Source organism: Corvus hawaiiensis, chromosome 9 (genome assembly GCF_020740725.1).
Source record: "Corvus hawaiiensis isolate bCorHaw1 chromosome 9, bCorHaw1.pri.cur, whole genome shotgun sequence".
Taxonomy (NCBI): domain Eukaryota; kingdom Metazoa; phylum Chordata; class Aves; order Passeriformes; family Corvidae; genus Corvus; species Corvus hawaiiensis.
The window spans coordinates 15190634-15206945 of record NC_063221.1 but is presented as its reverse complement, the minus strand read 5'-3'; the positions used below and the strand labels follow the sequence as shown (position 1 = coordinate 15206945).

Sequence of the window (16312 nt, the reverse complement as noted above, 5' to 3'; positions counted from 1 at the left end):
AGAGCGCTTGACTTTACATCTCCAGCATGACTTGCAAAATGATGTATCACTTGCAGCTACAGCAAAAGTTTTGGGAAGTAAAAAATACTGTAAGAATCTGAAGTCTCAGAAAAAAACTTGTACCTAAAGTTCATTTTCTTTTTTTCTCTTTTAACTTCCCATAATTTAAAAATTGAAATCTCTCATTTCATGCTTCAGTTGGGAAGGTAGATGAGTGTTTGTGGAGAAGTTTGACACCATAGAGATGAGTGCTGTAGGAGCACCCTTGAGGCAATTAGTAATTCTTTTGTCAGCCCACAATGACTAGAATGTAGACATGGGGCTGCAGTATGAGTTTTAAGTAGACAAAAGCAAAGTAAAGCTGCTTATTAATGAGACCCATAATATTAGGGATTGTAAGGCAGGGATTTAGGAGAGGAGAGAGTAAAGATTCATGAGTTACAAAACAGTGACAAATGCAGCACTACTTATGTAACTCTGATTCTGACATTTTCCTGAATCCTGAGTAGTTGGTTTCTAGTCTCAGGCTTACTAAAGTATTTCCTTGTATATAATACTTACAGTATGCATCAAATTAACAGGTTTAATTTGCTTGGCATGGTGAAATCACACTCTGCAGATGCTTGGGGCTTTGCATTTCTATGGATATATTTAATTGGGGTTACTGTACTTTCTGCAGTTATCCAAGTGACTTTAGTGGAATTTATGATCTAGTACTTTACACCTGAAAGTCACTTACATACTTTTGATTTTTGTCTGCAAAACTACAAAGTTTTCTAACATTTTGATTTTAATCACTCATTCTTTTGTGTATATTAAAAGCAATTTCTAAAAAAATTATGAGGATGGCAGTTTCAATAACTAATTAAATATTATAATTTGTACTACTTGGGTAGACCTCCTTACATGCACTGTTTTTCCAAGTGGTAGAAAAATAAAAGGTACACAACCTGAGGGACTTTCATTGCAGCTATGAAACATTTTCAGAGCATCAGTGAAGTCAGTCATGTTTATTTTGATGCGCAGTGGAGATTTTATATCATCTTGGCTTTTTGTTCTTTAAAAATGTTCATTGTTTCAAAAGAGACTTAAGGGAGCTGGGTACATTTTCTAAATCTGCTCGTGGCCAGTTGGGTGAGCTTGTTATATTCTTAACTCTTCATCTATCAAATGGGGATGGTTTCTAAATAGTTTCAGGTAAGTCCTAAACAGTGTGTTACATGGTAACTTATCCATAATAGAAACTCTTCTTATTTTTATTTATTAAAAACCTTTTAATTGCTTAAATCAGCATGACAAAGTACAGTGGAGCCTGCAGACCAAGAATTCTGTTTGCTGTGGCTTTGTAATTTGTCTGACCTTTTCAAAAAATGAAATCTGTGTGTGCTATGTAATCAGTTAAAAACATATCAATCAAATAGATGATCTAGCCTGCATGCATCATCACTCATTCATCTACTACATCCTCACCTGTGATAAAATAAGGTTTCAGAAATCTTTGAGAGTGTAAATTGGACAATATTCAATGAGTCTTAATATTTTTTGAAAGAAGGAGAAAATTACTAGTGGATGAAATGGTTTCAAATGAATTATCAGAAGCAAATTTATTTATCTTCTGTTTTTTACCTCACATATGAAACAGTAGATACATTCTCCCTCCTCCCTCCCCCCCCCCCCCCCCCCCAAAGTTACAGATGTTACAGAAAAACTTTGGATAGACAGCAGCTGTATTATACTGAACCACAACAAACACAAAGTATTTCATAGAAGAACTGTTTATAATTGCAAATACTGATATGAAATAATACGTTACTCACTATTGCAATTTAGATATTTGTTTAATATTAGAGCTGGAAATACGTTGTTGTGCTTAGGGCTCCCAGAGCTTTATCCCTTGCTGTCATTGCTGGCGTTCTTTGTTCGCACTTTCCACTAATGCCCCTTTTTAAGATTCTTACTAATAATTTTGAAGGATAATAATTGAAAATACTTTTATAGGAATGGTGTTTAATTAATCATTGTTTTTTAACTTCTTCAGTGGGACCAAGAATGTCCTTGGGAGGGTCTGATGCTATGAAGAATTTTGCCTTTTAAAGTATGAGTTACTTGGCTGTGCTGTGCCCAGCTATGGAAAGAACCATAAGAACTTCACTAGTCTTCTTTAGATTCCTTTGTTCCTAAAAATGCTGGACTGGCTTAAAGTTCCTAAGGTTAGGGAGAGGTGTCTAGACATACTAGAAGACTTGATATGCTCTAGTAAGACCTGGTAGCTTGACATTTTCTAAAACTTAAGTGATTGCTATTGACCTAGTATAAAATAAGTTGTATTTCCATTGTGTTGACATCTGTCATGCCTTACTGCCCTGGAAAAGTATTTGGATACATCAGTGCTCTTTTACTGAGCCCTGCATGATGTGCAAATACAATGTTGATCAAATATGATAAAGCTGTTCCTATATAAACTATGTGTAGTGCATATGTATCACAAGAACCTTTCGTGAATCCTGGGAGTAGCACGTTCATCTCATACCCCAGTGACCTGACCAGACAAAACCAACACTTCTCTGTAGGATTTGAGTTTCCTTGGAAGAAGAAAACATAAAAGCACAGCTGAAGCTTTAGCTGAGGCTAACATGCTTCTTCAGACAATAGGATTACAAAAGCCACAGAGCATGTTGAATTTTGAATTTAGAGGGTTGCCTCCCCACCTCATGCTGAGGCTGTGAGAGATAGTAAACCTCTTCATGTGGTCAGCTTCACTGTTGAGTATTTAGCCAAGCATTAAGTTGAAGTGAGGAATGTCTCTCAAATGATGATGGAAAATAAGCATGTAATGATGCAGAGAGCACAATTAGTGTTTATTCTTACTGATTTAATCGACATTTACTTTGTACCATTTTGATAAACTAGACACTTCAAGCATTTTGGAGTGCAGTGGAAAAAGTTTTGGTGCACAATAATGGTTGTTTGAATAGAAAGTACTTTTTATACCTCATAACTTTGCAGACTTGATCTGAAAAAAAATTTTCTACATTTCTCTTATGTTAATTTAGCAACCCATTTCACAACCCTTTGGATGACTTTAACAGTGGGATGGTCTGCTGTGTAGAGTGGTGTATGCAGCACTAGTACTGATGTAGGAACTTTTTTTTTTAAAACGACTTGTGTGTGTTTCGTAAAATATGCTTTATTTTAAAATTAGGGCTTCCTGTTGCAGCTGTTCCAGGAGCTCTGAGTCCTTTGGCTATTCCAAATGCTGCAGCTGCAGCTGCAGCTGCTGCTGCTGGCCGTGTGGGAATGCCTGGAGTTTCAGCTGGTGGCAATACAGTCCTTCTGGTTAGCAATTTAAATGAAGAGGTCAGTGAAACAATTCTACTTATTTTTTTCCTCTTGAGTCACACTTCATTTTTCAGTAGTTTATAATTTCTTTGCATTTGGCGTCTTACATTTGGATTTTAAGCTCAAAGGATTTTTGCTGGTTTTTTTAATAATCCCCAAAGCTTATTTTAAAGCCATTATTGTTAAATACATTTATTTTCCTAGGTAGCTAACAACTTAAAATATCCTTTGACAGTCAGCTACCTATTTTTTTCTAAGAAAAATTTGGTAACTACTGCATGTTTGAATACCAACTATTCTTTCTTTTGTAATTGTAATCATGTAAACTAGAATTTCTGTTTTGTTTCTAATTGTTTGCTGTTTCATTTCATGCTTGTATCTCACATTTTTGAGTCTTAATTTATGTGAACTACTCTAACACATTTTTCTTTGAAGGTTCTCCCAAAGATCTTGACGAGGCAGTCTTCCAGTCTCTCTTAGTAATTTTTTTTTTCTTTGCAGTTACTCATTTGTCTTAAAAAAAAAAGTGGTGGCAAAGCATTTTCACCTTAACTGTATCTTTCTTGCTAACTCTGAAGTCTAAAGGGATTAATTTAGTTTTGCATTTTTACTGTCCTTTACATTTATTTTGATGGCTGTGAAAGCTGGTATGAAATGTGGGAAGTTTGTATCAGTCTAGCTGTTCCATTTTTAACTGGCCTCTGTCACTGTAAATCATTAAGCTTTTTTTATCATCTGGTACTATTTTGTCATCCACAGTCCTGCATGTTAAAATGTTTCAGATCAGAGTGCCATTTTGAAAGATATTTTGCCTGCATTTCATAGCCAGCCATGCTTACGCAGTTAAAGTTTAAATTTTAAAATTTCTATTGCATGCTTTTTTTAATTTATGTTCATGTTGAGATGAAATGCTGTAGTTTACTCTTAATATGAATGTACTTTACCCATATTTGTCTTGGGTGACTACATTTTACTCAGTTTTTCTTGTACAGTACATAAACCAACCATTTTCTGACCAAATTCCTGCATTTCCTATGTACTGACCTATATTTTATTTTTTTTTGTTCCCCACTTCCTTATTTTTTTTTCTTCTGCATTGCTGTATTCCCTCCCCCATTTCATCCTTTTCCCTATGTGTTCAACTTCCCTTTCCTTGTCTTTACCCAAATTCCCGTGCCCTTCCCTGTCTTACCCTTCTCCTCGTCTTTGTCTCCATTCCCTGTCTTCATTCCCTATGTTCATGCTTCTGTGCTTGAACAAAATGTTCCTCGGACCAACTTGCCCCAATTAACCGCCTTGAACCATGATCCATGACCACCTCACCATTCTGCGGGAACCACCCTTCGTTATGGATGATCTGTTCATCTCCGCTCTTCCTCGACTCTTCTCTCTTCTTGTCTTACGCTGCTTGCTCTTCTCTCCTTCTAAAGATGGTTACGCCCCAAAGTCTGTTTACCCTCTTCGGTATGTTATTGTTAGCACTATACTTTTATTATTGATTTGATTTTGTTTTTATGGTTTTTGTTTGGTTGGTTTTTTTGTTTCACCTTAATTCTTATTTGTAGCTAGCACTTTGGCTTAAAGTTGAATAGTAAATCTTTTGCTATTTTTCTTTTGCTGTTTAAATCTCTCCATAGACACAGATTTTCTTTTAATGCATGCTAATATATTTTGCATGGTCTTTAATTTTATATCATTCACATAGCTTTGAGGGTTTATCAGAAATTATTCTTTTCAAAATTCACTATTCAAAATCTTTATCTCCTTTATTCATTTGTGAGTGTGTTGAGTTTGAGTGAGTGATCTTGTTGCTGTCTGAATGTTCCATTGATATGTCAAAATACATTACTTAAGGTGGCTGGCTTTAAAATGAGCTTTTTCTTTTGGGTTACTTTTGACTTTGAAAAGGTGTTTATGGTGATGTGCAGCGTGTGAAGATTTTGTACAATAAGAAAGATAGTGCTCTTATACAGATGGCTGATGGAAACCAGTCACAGCTGGGTAAGATTAGTTTTCTGTTTATATTCCCATTAGTTTAAGTACTTGGAAATTAGGCTGTGTAAGATCAGGTGAACTAAGTGTGTTTATATTTGTCAGTTTGCCTCTTACTCTGGTTACCCACCAGATCCAAAATCTTTTTGCATGCACTTGTGTTCCAGAAGGTCTGCACCTAAATGAATACCCTAAATGAATTCAAAAGCGAATCAAATGTGGTGATCCCTAAATAAAATTAATTATTCACAAAGAGGCTGCAGACCTACTTCTTGATTCCAGTCTTTTAGCACACTGACCCTTTGATTTGCTTGGGTGTTTTTCTTCTTTGCTTGTGTAATGTACCACAAGCTGTTGAAAAGTAGCACTCAACTGAGTAAACTTGTCTTTTTCAGCCATGAGCCATCTTAATGGACAAAAAATGTATGGAAAGATTATTCGGGTTACCCTTTCTAAACATCAGACAGTACAACTACCTCGCGAGGGACTCGATGACCAAGGGCTGACTAAAGATTTTGGTAATTCACCTTTGCACCGCTTCAAGAAACCTGGTTCAAAAAACTTTCAAAATATATTCCCTCCTTCTGCAACACTTCATCTGTCCAATATTCCGTAAGTGTTCCCTGTCAGTAAGCCGCTAATATTCATGTGAATCACAACACACTGAATTGCCTAATGATTTCCTGCTTATGCTTATTTTGTCTGTCTGTAGACCATCAGTAGCAGAAGAGGATCTACGCACATTGTTTGCTAACACTGGAGGCACTGTGAAGGCATTTAAATTTTTTCAGTAAGTAGCTTTTCTGCACATAGCTCTAAAAAAAGAGTTTTTGCAGCACATCTTAAGAAAAAGTACATATCAGATAGCAAACATTAGGAGCAACCCCTGCAGTGTTCAAGTTCCTAATTCCATTATTTTGTTTCAGAAGAGATCACAAGATGGCACTTCTTCAGATGTCAACAGTAGAAGAAGCTATTCAGGCTTTGATTGATCTTCACAATTACAATCTGGGAGAAAGTCACCATCTGAGAGTTTCTTTCTCTAAGTCAACTATTTAAAAAGGCAGATAGAGAATGAAGGTGTATTGCATTGTTTGGTGTTGTCACCTTTTGACTGTTCAGGAAAGTGGGGACCAGAGTTTGTCTTCTGTTTTTTTATTTTTTTTCATGCTGTTATCATTCCTTGATTGTTTAAAAAAAAAAAAAGGCAGTGATATTAACTGCCTTTCAACTGTTTAACTGTTGTTTAGATAAACCATTGTTTTGTTTAAAAGATTTCAAGTTAATACCACATTTTTTCAACTTAGTTGACGTACGTGCCTTAAAAAGGAAAATTAGTACTGCTGGAATTGCATAACTAGTAAAAAGCAAATTTGGTTGTCTGGGGCACATTGTTACATGATAATTTAAATATGTTTAGGCAGGGGTGTGTAAAAAGGTTAAGTTTTTGTTTTCTCCTGCTTGATAGATTTCTTTATATGCTGGCTTGTCACTTACTTTTCTTTTTAATTGGATAAGATGCATTATGCTGAAAGAGTAAAATGATATTATTTGAGTTTAGCTACTTTTTGCTTTGTTTTCTTTTTTAAAAAAGGCCTTTTGTATTTCATTGTTCTGGTCTAGATTCAGTTATGAATGTAGGCATTAGTTAAAATTAACAAGGTACAGAATATTAATTTCTTAAAGGACAAAAAGTGACTTCTGTGACTTTGAGCCCTACGTGAAAAGCATTGTGGAATCTTAACCTTTTTGTACACACTCTTGTGGGATGTATCATATAAATGTCAGCACTAAGTAATGTCTTGTTTGTGGCTGAATATTTTTCGTAGATGTTTTTGGAGTTGACATGACTTACGTGCATTTCAATATATATTGCCATCTTTAGTTTGTAATTAAGACATGGAATATGGTTGTGGATTTCTGAGCATGTACAGACTGGTCAAGCTAGTTCAGGAAATGGTGCATGTATTTTTCAATGATGAAGAAAGTTTGCTGCAAATGCTTGCAGGAAATTTTGTGGCAGTTTCCTAAAACTGACAACCAGGTGGGACCAAAGTTTATGTGCCTTTAGTCTTAATTTACCTTGCATTGTAATATTCAGTTTTAATAAATCTCTTCAAAATATTTTGTATTTAGAAATTGATCTGACTTTACTATAAACATGGCTCAGAATCTGCAGATCCTGTTAATTTGAAAGCAGTTCACTGAGAGTCTGAACTGTTACCTTGATTCTGTTTAAATGACCAATACTTTTTGAAATTGATGTACTTAGTTTCAAGATTCATAGATTCTGTTATCTATGTAGAAAAAAAAGGTCATGTATATTTTCTATTAGTTGAGTTTTTACATCTTTAGAATTGTAAAATTCAGTATAGTTTGAAAGTGGCACAATTAAAAATTAATTTTCTAACAAAGTTGGGAGGTTTGATGGTTGTTTAATTTCATTTTGTGTGTACTCTGCTTACCTCTGTAGCATGCTCAATAAACACTTCTGTAGCTCTGTATTCACCTTTTCTGTCTTTCTCTGCTGCTTTCTATCTCTCCTCCTCTTTGTTTTTCACTTCTACTGTGCTTCTAAATTCATGTTTATTCTCTGCCAGGGTGGGAAAAGCGTAGTATTAAAAACTGCTATTTATGGCTCTTTACCATAAATCTGATGCTGTGAAAAATACCAACTCTATTTTCAGATAGTGACCCCTTTGCAGGCATATGTGCAAATCAAACGTTTCCCACCCTGTTACAACTTACTGCTTTAAAGACATAACTTTTATTGTAGTTTGTTAGCTCTCTCTTTCTATCTTTTTAGTTTTTAAGCAGATTTATGCACTAATAGATCTCTCAGGTTTGCCATGCTCTCTTGCTGCAAGTTTCATCTTCCATTTTTTTGTGTCTGCTAAAGATTTCCTACTAATCATACAGTGCACTCATGGGTGAAAGTAACAAAGGATTTAACATGAGATCGTGGACCATACATGTTTGAGAACAGGATACTTCACCTCTCCAGAGTCTTGGGTTCAAATGAATATTAAAACAGTTTGGGCACTTCAGTAGTGTTTCCTTATATTACTTTGAACTGATTGTTGTGGGGTTTTTTCCCCTTCAGTTAGAAATAGGATTTTACACAGTTGCCATTTAAGAATAACTGAATGATCCTGGAGCATTCGGTAAAAGCTGTCCGCATTCAAATCAAAGCATTTTCAGTCACTTTAGCAGTACAACCGCTTGCAGATACATTGATGTCAGAATACTTTGTGAACTGATGTCTTCCTTTGGGTGGCTTTCAAATCAGTAAATTGCTATCAGCTTTTGAAGGTCATGTTATAATATAGGGGACTTGCATTAGTCTTAATATGTTAAATAAAATGAATTTTATCAGAATTACACCCAATAGATGACTTAAGTTATACTCCAGGCATTGCAGTGAGGACCCAATCTGAAGTGCTGGTAGAATCCTATTCATCCATACTCAAAGCTTGTGAATCAGCATCTTTTTACAACTCAAGCACCCAAACGCATAGATGTGACTATTTCCAGTGATTTAAGCAGTAGTTAAGGGTCTGACTGAGCTGATCTGTTACGTTTTTCATCTGTACAATATGATATCCCATATTTTTCTAAAATAAAAAGTGTGTCAGATTTCCTTTTGTGTATCAGATGTGCTTGTGTGTTTCAACTAGAAATGTGAATTGAAATTTGCCATTCCGTGGGTTCGGCTTGTGCTGAATCATTTCCACTCTAAAACGTGTATCAGATAGCATACAGTGATTGCCATATGTGTAATTTTGAAATAACTGTAAACATCTGCACTGTCTGATTGTGTATAAATATAGGGGTTTATAAAAGGGTAACTTATATATTTCTTGCCAGGCTTATTTCCTTAAAAAGAAATTTCTATACTTATCTCATTTTGAAAATTTCTGTCACCAGAACCTCAAGGGAAAGAGTATATATTGGCTTTGACTTGTTATAAATTCAGCAGCCTTTTTTATGAGGATATATTTGTATCAGCCAAAATTAAAAGTAATGACAGTCATAATTGTCATGAAAGCATTTTTTATTTACCTGAAAAAAATCACTGTTCAGTTATTGATACTTAGTCTTTAAAGTGGTATCTCTTCAGAAAATACAGATTTAGTAATATCCTAACTCCTAGAACTTTCAAAAACTTGTTTTTCATGAGATGGTACTGCATTTTGTATAGTAATTTGTACATTTTTGTTGTTATAAAATGTAAATAAGTTTCTGTATTTTTAGCTCTTCAGAATGTGAAAAACATCACTTTTATTAAAATTTTACTAAAAATAAGATTCATGAATAACTTCTTACACTCCATGGAATGTGAGTTTTCAGATTGTTAGTAAAGCTTTACCATAGGCATGGTGATTCTCCAAACTCAATTTCAGATTTTTTAAATAATTCTGATATTTTGTCAGAAGGCAGTTGCTAATTTTTCTTCCTTTGTGAATTGTTGTATTTTTCTCTGGTGGAGCAGTGAAATTGGTTGGAAAAGTCCAAAAATGATTCCTTGATCAGATAATGTCCACTGGCAAATACAGTATGTAAATGAAATAAACCAAAAGCTTTTAGCATTTTAGCTAGAATTTGGGGGAAAACCTCAAAGTTAAGTGAATACACGTAGAAGTATTTCTGCATTTTGTGTTTTAACGTTATGAAGGGTACCTTTGCCCTGCAGGAATAACAGTTCATACAACTATTTGTAACTTGCTGGTTTTAATGTTTTACGTTAATAATCAGTTTTATAAGCCATCTTACAGGAACAGTTTCTTTGATTCATTATGAGTTTCCTTATGTTTTATAGTATCTTACAGCGTGACAAGATGAATCAGATCCTGCTATCTGCAGGATTTAAGGCACTGTGATTTCAAACTCTAGTTTACTCCAGATAATTTGTCTAATTCTATGCTTGGATAACATGTACTTCTGTCAAAACATTAGAAAGAAGAATTATGTTTTTCTCTGCCAGCAGGAATATAACTCAACTATAGTCCATCTCAAGAAATGGTTTTTCCAATATCAAATGTGTTACAGTGAGCAAGGCTGCTCAAAAGATTTGATTGTGTTAGGTAGGGATGAGGCTGAAGCCCTTGTTCTGTTCCAGATGCTGGACAACCTGAAGTTCAGAGTTCTGCTGAGGTGAAAAAATTTTCTTTTAAATAATTAGGCAGGATGCCCCATGTCTTGTAGTCCTGATGTGATGTGTGTAGAAAGGGATATATATGTGTGTGTGTATATGGCAACATCTGCAATATTTCTTACCTTCCTGGTTTCTTGGGGAGCTGAGCAGCTGCAGCCTGCTAGTCTGGTTCCATCCACACAGAACATAAGGAGAAAGAATGATTTTTCTGAAACTATGGGATTTGGCATGGTATTTTCTACTTAATGGGCCTTGGGAAAGTTAGTAGACTGCAGTAATCTAAACTACAGAGAATGATAAACCATTAAGAATTATTCTGTTTGTCACTGGCTCTAGCAAGCCAATGCACTAAGTTCGTGCCCTGCTGAGGAATTACAGGCCACAGTAATGAAGCTTTAAAGAATGTCTTTACCTTGTTTTTTCCTTTAATGTAAGAATTTATTTAGTATTGCATAATCTGAGTATCTTGAGCTTTGAAATTCTTTCCAGTCCATGTGTTTGGTCTTCAGGATGGTTAACAAAATGAGATAGGTGAGTTCCTGCTTCACCTTAAAAAATTTTTACAGCTTGCTATATCTCTTGTTGTTTTCTGAGTTCATTGAATTTTCCTCTGATCAACAAACTAAATTTGGAAGAGGTTACGTTGCTTTGTTTTTTCACTTTCAAAGTTTATAGCGTGTGATGGTAAAATCTATTCTTTCTTGATTAGTTCTGTAGGTAGGCAGCCAGCAAGGAAAAATGAAGAACTTTTCTTCCTTGGAAAAAATGTGAATTAAATGCAGATTGAATTAAATGTCTCAAAAAATGTAGCCAAAAATAACACTCCTATTATTGAAGAGTTCTGCATGTTTTATGAGTTTTAGCCCAGTTTCATAAGGAAATGAGGCGTGTGCAATTGCACCATCTCCATGTGAATGTGCTGTTCCCAGGATGACCCCTGTTTCTTCCTTGTCATTCCTGCACCCTTTGGTTGGCTTCCTGTCAGACAGAGGGGTTGAAGGTCTCCAGTAGTAAGGTATTTCTGTTCCTGTCCTCATGATTGAGGATTGCTAGTCAAAGTCCTTACTTTCAATTCTATGGGCGAGGGAAGGAGAAGATCTGATGCCTTGTCTTTTGCTGGGAGTTCTCAAACGGGCATGGACATGGTTCTCTCCCTGTGAAAAGGCAGCAGCGTGTGAGGTAGCAAACATGGCCTGGACATACTGGGTACAGGCCACTGGAAGTGAAGGGGAAGGGGTATTTTGCAGGAGGAGCAGAGTACTGGACAGAGGAGCCTTGAGGGTGTTTCAGTAGTTTGCTTCCAGTTGTTTTCATGCATAAATAGACGAGAAAAATTGTTGACAAGGTGAGACATGTTGGCTGAATAATTTTGTAGGGGTATTTCACAAACAAGTCTGGACAAAATTAGTCCAGCCTGTGAGGTAAATGTGATATATTTTCACTTCAGCTCAATGGGCATGGGGGTGTCAGAGCTTAGCAATTGCATGCAGACTGCTGTGGAAGTTGGTTTTCCTAGGATGAGTACTTATCATCCCTGGAAACCAGCAAGACTGAAAGCCTGAAGCCTCTAGCCCTAGGATAGTAGGCTATATGTCAGGGTAGTTTAGGATGATTGACACTGATGGCTTGCCAAAGAGCTAGATAAAGTGAGCTAGTGGGATCCAGGAAGAGATTTGCTAGAGGAGTCATCAAGTGACACATGTGGGGACTGGCATTTTTTGATGAAAAATATAAACTGTAAAATTCCTGACTGTCTTATTCTATGGCAGGGTACACCAGTATCCTTTGGGCTAGCCCTGTTCCCCCTCGTTCCTTAATGCCCTGGGCTTCTCTCTGACAGCATCAACATCCTTTGAAGATCTCAGCTGTGCAGCTGAAATCATGCTGGACTAGTCTTTTTTTCATGAAGCAAGAAAGGTTTCTTGGCAGCTGCATCTGGTAAGCACCAGTGATTTGTGGTGTGTGGTGGGACACCGGCCTTTCCACTTTAAAACGCTGGCAATCCTCAGTAAAGAGTCCTGGTGCTGTGTCAACAAAATACTCCTTTCATCATGCTGTGCTTTGTTGTCTAAACATCAACCTTCAGGTATTGACTTAGATAATTTGAGTAAACTTTTTGTGAACAACGTTTATCTTTCAAAATGAGGGGGCTTTTCCTTTTTTCCTCTCTTTTTAGAGATAGGGGCATTTTCCTGTTGATTATAGAAAATAAACTAGAGGTCTCCATTAAATAAACTAGAGTTCTTAAGCAAATTTTGGTCGACCTTAATCATTTTGATCAGAAGTGTGTCTAACTTGTTCATACTCTGATGGTAGAAGTCACACAACTTCCTTAGTCTGTATCACTGCTTTGCCATGCTTACTGGTAGACTTTAGGGGAAAAAAAAATCTTGACCCAAATCTTTTGCTGCAATTTAAGTCCACTTTGGTTTTTAGAGTGTGGTCATTTTCAAGTTCCTCTTGGAGCTATACCTCATCTTCTTTCATGTGTAGTTACACTAAAATACATGATTAATAGTAGATGACCCTTTTCTATTGGTGGCTCTTCACTCAAAATAGTTCTTATAAACAGAGGTGTTTGTGGTGCCATTCTGTTACAAATTAATAAATTGTTCTTTTAATTAGAGAATGGTAACAGCAAGCCCTTCTGCATTGCTCCGGGTGAACTCTGAAGATTTTTTTTCCTGGAGGTGGCATAGCTTTTTTGAGTAGGAGTCCCCCAAGGGATTTGCTCTCAGTTGCAGCAATTCAAGAATTGCCACGTCACCACCCATTATCATTCACAAGTGACTGGAGTTGCTCAGTAAAACTGAAGTCTGTAGAATGCAAGTGATCTTGCTAACAGATCAATATTAATATTTATTTGCAATTTTCTTAAGGATACCTGGAAATCTTTAAAAGTAGTTTGCTTTTCAAAGCAAACATGTAAAGTATCAGAACTTTTTTCACAGGAATGTAGACTGTTGGCTTGTATCGGCTATGACCTGTAAGTTTTACACAGGTCTGAATATGTTGTCCTAAGGAAAGGGGTTCCACATTTCATTTCATTTCTAATTTCAGCTTTTGCAAGTTTTGAGCCAGTTGTAAACTTGGATTTTTGCTGATTTGAAATAATACACCCTTTCATACACGCCCTTTTTCAGTCCACAGCAGCTTCCTCGATTTCTAAAGATGGGAATTCTGTAAAACGTAGCTTTTTTTCCAATGTGATTTCAAACAACATAGGTGACATATTCCTGCATAGCTAAAGAAAAGTACAGAGATCCTTCTGTGTTGGGAGCAGTTACCCAGCTGCCTTCTGGTCTTAGAACTGCTTGGTAAACTTCCAGACAGATTAACTGGAAAGTAAATATATTGTGCTTGGTGTACCTGCACAGTAGTATAAACCCTGTACTTCCCTCAGTGAGCCATCACACTTGAAACAAAACCTGGTTATCTGCTGCAGCTGTTAGGTTCCTAGGAATTCAGACCTTGCAGATTCAGTGCTTATAGGACTCTCCAGCACTTCTGAGACCCTTCAGTAACCACAGCAAGTTGCATCCGTGATTTCAGAACACTTGGTGTGCGTGCACTTAAGGCTCTTGGATTAGGACAGTGAGTAGCCCCAGAAAAATCTGGGAGCCCTTCAGTCTGTTTTGAGACAGTTCCCTCATAAGAAATCATGGGATATTGAAAGTTATATTCATTTCAGCTTCACTTAGTATTTAGCAACCTGCTTGAATCCTGAGTAACCAACATCCTTGTTACACTCAGAGAGAAGCTGTTAAAATGCCTCATTTTTTTTGAAATGTTTTTGGAACTTAATGTTATGCTCTGAATAATTCTTTTGTAATATTAAAAAAAGTTATATTTTTCAGTCCTCTACTTTTTTTTTTTTTGTTATGTCTGTAGTAAATGTTATTTACATTTATTTTAGTAGAACTGAATAATAGTCAATGCAGAAGTTGGTGAACTTGCAGGAGGATTACCACTTGGAACAATAGGCATTAGTTTTCTGTGCTGGAAAAAACGAGTCCAGGCTTCTGGCACTTAAAAGGTGGTATCTAGGCAACTGCTACTGAATGCCAAGATCCTTTCTTGTGCAGACATCTGCCCTGCCAAAACCATGTTCCTAGGGAGAAGAGAAAGTTCATCCAGATGTAATGACTGAGTATGCAAAGAAAATGAAACTGAGGGAAAATGCTGTAAATACTGAATTGCTACACAAGAACTTCAGCTCCCTAGAGATGAGACAAGTAGCCGAGAGCTTCCTCTGCACATACTGTGTGAAAGGTGGCTACTGCAGGGCACATGGCCCAAAGCTGTACCCTCTCTCAGTCAGTTTCAGCCTATGTCCTTGCACTCATTTTTATGAGAATGCTTTTCCTTCCCTTTCCAATTTCAAAAATGAATTTGCAAATTTAGGTTGCAGTGTTTTAAGGTTTTTTTAAGTCTGTCAAGCAGCACTATGGAAATGAGCTGTGTGTCACTATGAGGCCAGGTGTGATTCACTTAAAACTGGAAATAATGTAAGACACTGAATCTAGCTGAGACTTCACTTTTACGGATTAATAATTGTCATAAATAGAACCCTGATCTTTGGGCTGCCTTAATCTATGGTACAAAATCTCCTGTTGAGTAAGTATGTGTACATCAAGTTGCCTTTCTCTGTCAGGTAACAGAATGCCTATTTGCCACCATTCTGTTATTCAGAGATGCTAACAACTCCTTCCACTGATAAAGAACTGATGTTTTGAACTGGTTGGTTTGTATGAGTTACCAGGTTTGTTACAGACTTAATTCTTCTGTATTTGGCAATTTTAGAAGTGTTGGAAGTGTCAAAATATCTTACACTTGTTAGCATTTAAGCGCCTTCTTTTGCAATCATTTCAAGCAGTAAGAAAGATGGAACAGTTACAAGTTTTAAATATTTTGGATGTTAGCTTTGTTCCAAATTTGATTTTAAGATAGTTAATACTTGTAAAATTGCAACTGGATTTTTAAAGTCTAACATGTACAACTGCCTAATTCCTTGTACAAAATGCAATTAAAGATTTAGCTAAGCACAATAGACACATATATTTAAATATATTGGTACTAATAATGTAACCTATTCCTCTCTCCTATCCCTTTGTTAACATGGCTGTCAAGGATGGGAGGTGCTCCAAATGCTCCTCTTGCACTGTGAGAAGTAGCCAGGAATCGTTCAGGAGGTGCTTTCACTTTCAAATTGGGCTGTTCTGAAGGCTTGCTGCTATTCAGGGGATTAGTTCTGCTCCTGCCATTTTTGGTTGGGACCTTCTGCCAGCTCTGATGCCTGTCTTCTTGCCCTTCATCTGCATGATTCAACCTGGTAAACTGACAGCATCTCTACCAAAAAAGTCAAACTTCTCCACTGTCTTCTCCCTCTCCCCTTTTTCATATTAGTTTTTGCAATTTAGTGGACTGAACCTGGTCACTGAATGGTTAGAGAAATACTAAAGGAGATGGAGCAAACTCCTGGGAGGAGGGGGGAAAAAAAACGCTGCCTACTTCAACAGAAGTCAAATATCAGCTAAAATGTAACAAAATCTCACAATTAAAACCCTTTATGCTGATATAGTTGTTCCAGCCCTAAAGGCTGGAACTGTCACCAATTTTAGATACGGGTGGAAATACTGAGTCACTCTAGGACTTGAGCTAATACACACTGTGATGTTTATTGACCCGAGTGCCCATATGAATCTCTTTAGCTTCTATACATTAATAATTACTAAAATACTGTCTATTACACAGAGCTGTAACCTAAATTGACATAATAAACCCATCACTTTACAACAGCATCTTAGGAAATGGTCTGCCACACGC

At 36.5% G+C, this 16312-nt stretch overlaps 1 protein-coding gene across 9 annotated transcripts in view; it reads left to right on the top strand.

The window, feature by feature from the left end:
- PTBP2 (polypyrimidine tract binding protein 2) overlaps positions 1-8986 on the top strand; it is a 46818-nt gene extending 37832 nt beyond the window's left edge. For 3 of the 9 annotated variants that reach the window (XM_048312605.1, XM_048312599.1, XM_048312601.1), the window contains 6 exons: positions 3218-3357; positions 4770-4803; positions 5248-5340; positions 5727-5943; positions 6044-6121; positions 6258-8986. In XM_048312605.1, the coding sequence (XP_048168562.1) occupies positions 3218-3357; positions 4770-4803; positions 5248-5340; positions 5727-5943; positions 6044-6121; positions 6258-6390 (695 nt within the window). In that variant the 3' untranslated portion in view covers positions 6391-8986. Of the gene's footprint in view, positions 1-3202; positions 3358-4769; positions 4804-5247; positions 5341-5726; positions 5944-6043; positions 6122-6257 lie in introns of all 9 variants that reach the window. The other 6 variants (XM_048312598.1, XM_048312604.1, XM_048312596.1 and 3 more) reach the window with 3 other exon arrangements.
- Positions 8987-16312: the final 7326 nt, after the last annotated feature.